This window comes from Hemiscyllium ocellatum (genome assembly GCF_020745735.1).
Source record: "Hemiscyllium ocellatum isolate sHemOce1 chromosome 15 unlocalized genomic scaffold, sHemOce1.pat.X.cur. SUPER_15_unloc_21, whole genome shotgun sequence".
Taxonomy (NCBI): Eukaryota; Metazoa; Chordata; class Chondrichthyes; order Orectolobiformes; family Hemiscylliidae; genus Hemiscyllium; species Hemiscyllium ocellatum.
The window spans coordinates 54,983-57,696 of NW_026867458.1; the positions used below are offsets into that span (position 1 = coordinate 54,983).

The 2,714-nt window shown below is 38.2% G+C and overlaps 1 gene segment (V, D, J or C); it reads right to left on the reverse strand.

The window, feature by feature from the left end:
* Nucleotides 1-1,213: 1,213 nt before the first annotated feature.
* LOC132806677 (Ig heavy chain V region-like) lies at nt 1,214-1,971 on the reverse strand. The segment is given in 2 exon segments: nt 1,214-1,733; nt 1,839-1,971. Coding segments are annotated over 2 exon segments (378 nt in total).
* Nucleotides 1,972-2,714: the final 743 nt, after the last annotated feature.

The following is a 2,714-nucleotide window of genomic DNA, read 5'->3' on the forward strand; positions in this document are numbered from 1 at the left end:
ATCACCATTTTAACTATTTGCTGAGCCTTAACTGAAGTCTATAATCAGTCTGAACAAAAATCAATCCGAACCAAACCAAACTCAGCACAGAATCTGAGTTTCATTTAATTCAGAAATTAGTCACATGAATAGAAAGTTTTTAAAAAGTCACTAAGAATGTTCAAAGTTCTTACCTGAAGTCACTGTCACCATGGTCCCTTGGCCCCAGTCATCAAGATAGTCACAGTGTTACATTCTCTGGATTGGATCACACAATAACTAGCTCTGCATAAAACAAATCAAAAATCTACCATCATTTTAAATTTTCAGAACCACAGGCAAAATAAAGTCACGATAAATCTTCATCACATAATTGCGCGAGTGAATTCTGATCATCCTTGATAAATTTTAATACTGTTTTATACTTCACAGAGTAACACATCAGCTGATTCTCAAAATCCCCAACTGGTGTATCAATAATTACCCAACACTTTTACAAATTAAATAGTGATACTGGCATAAAACCCCACAGAACTAATACCGAACTGCAAGTTAAGACGGTTTGTAGAAGTAATCACTGACTAGATTCAAACAATGGAGGCTGAATAGGTTTTTGTATTGATCATAATTGCAGTGTCACCCCAGCTATATCACTGTGAGACACGTTGTGTCAAATACTATGACAGACTGTAAACTGTAAAATGCAAATAATTTCTTCACTTCCTAGAAAGCAGTGATTCAGACTCCTCGAAAAATGATTTGGTGCATTATTTCAGCTTTTACTATTCATTGTATTTTGAAAGCTTGGAATACTTTTCCAGGTTTGGTCTGCATTTAACTTGACAATCAACACGAAGAAGGTAGAAAACAATTCTACATTTGTACAAACTAGCACGACTGGATTGTGTTTAAATTGCAGCTCACATTATTTCTCGCTCCTGCCACGGTAGAAATCACCAATTTGAGATAAATCCTTGTCGGTGGTTATTGTATGAGGATGTCGCTGTGCACAGCACTGTGACCCACTGTAGTATCACAATGATGTAGACCAGTACACTCATTCTCTGTTCTTTACTCTAGGTCTCAATTTTCATTTGAAAGAGCCATTTAGCACTGATCATGTTTAGAATGAATGCCATAGTTGACATAACAATTAGCAGTGATTTCCTGAGCTGTCAGATATATTTTGTCCCAGCATTTAATTGATGGAAGTGTTAGCAGTACATATGACATGCCTAAAACATTGTCCCATTGTGTCACCAGTTTGCTAGTTTCAATGGTACATTTCCTCTTTGATAGCTTTGTAAGAGGCAGCCTGAGGTCTGCTTCAGATCGCAGTTGGTATAATTGCATTTAAAACTCAAACTGACCATCAGTTTATGATGGAATTGACAAAATGTTCCCTCGAGCTGTTTTTGAACGGGTTCAGCCCTGGTTCCTCTCGCTGTGGTCTCTTGCACAGTAATAGATGGCGGTGTCTTCGATCTTCAGGTTAGTCATTTTCAACGAGAAAATGTTGTTTGAATTGTCTTTGGACGCAGTAAATCGACCCTGAATCGCTGGTGCATAGTTATTGCTGGATGAACTATAGTAGCTAACCAGCCACTCCAGACCCTGGCCGGGAACCTGGCGGACCCAGCTCATGTAGCTGCTGCTGAGATCGAACCCGCTGGTTTTACAGGTCAGTGTCAGGCTGCTTCCGGGATGGCCAGTCTCTGCCTCTGGCTGGGTCAAAACAACCTCCGACTGGACACCTTTAAAAAAGACAAGAAATAAACCATGAGCATTACTTTTACATTCCTGAGGTAGACTAACATTGAGACAGCAACAAAGACAGACTTAAACAAAAAAACACTCACATGATAAGAAAGTCAGTAATAAACTGAGAAAAATTGTCGACACAATCATTCTGATAACTTCTGGGAAGCGGTTCTGTCAAGATCTTTCTAAACAAAGCCGATCCCGGAGTGTTGAATTACGGTCCAGTGCCTAGGATTTATATGGCTATCGGAAAGGGCAGGCTCACAGCTTCCGCCTGTTGGTTTCCTGCTGGAGACTGAGACTGGATCCTGGTCTCAGCTTGCACAGCCCCAACACATGGGTGCATATCTTTACCAGGTTATGCTTAAACATGGATATATACACATCTTGGGATATTTATTTTGCTGAATAGCTTCTTTGGGAGTGTTTTTTTTAAATGGTGGAAGTAAAATTGAGTACCTTCAGGTCTATTTCACATGATAGTTGCAAGTATTTTGCTTTAAAATAAATTCATTCGGAAGTTAGCTCCCTTTATTTCTACATTCATTCACAAACAGATAAAACTAAAATCGAAGTTCAAACGTATTACTAGCTAGTAAAACAATTGAGTTTTTATTTCCCAGGACACTGCCAGTCTCTGTCCCACTACAAAATAACATGTAATTCATACTAAACATTTCAAAATTCAATTTAGGCAACTGAATACAGAGCGTGTCCAAAGTGATTATATTCAGAATATTCAATTAGAAGTTAACTCCCTTTAATTCTACATTCCACCACAAGCAGATAAAGCTAAAAAGAACTTCAATCATATTATTAACCAACAAAATGAGTGACTTTATTTTTGCTGTCACTCAACGTCTCTCTCACTTTACAAAATAACATCCCATTTCTAATCTGCGTTTCTAAATTCCATTTAGGCAACCTAATATGGAGCAGGACTAAAGTGATTATGTTCAGAATGTGAGTGGATA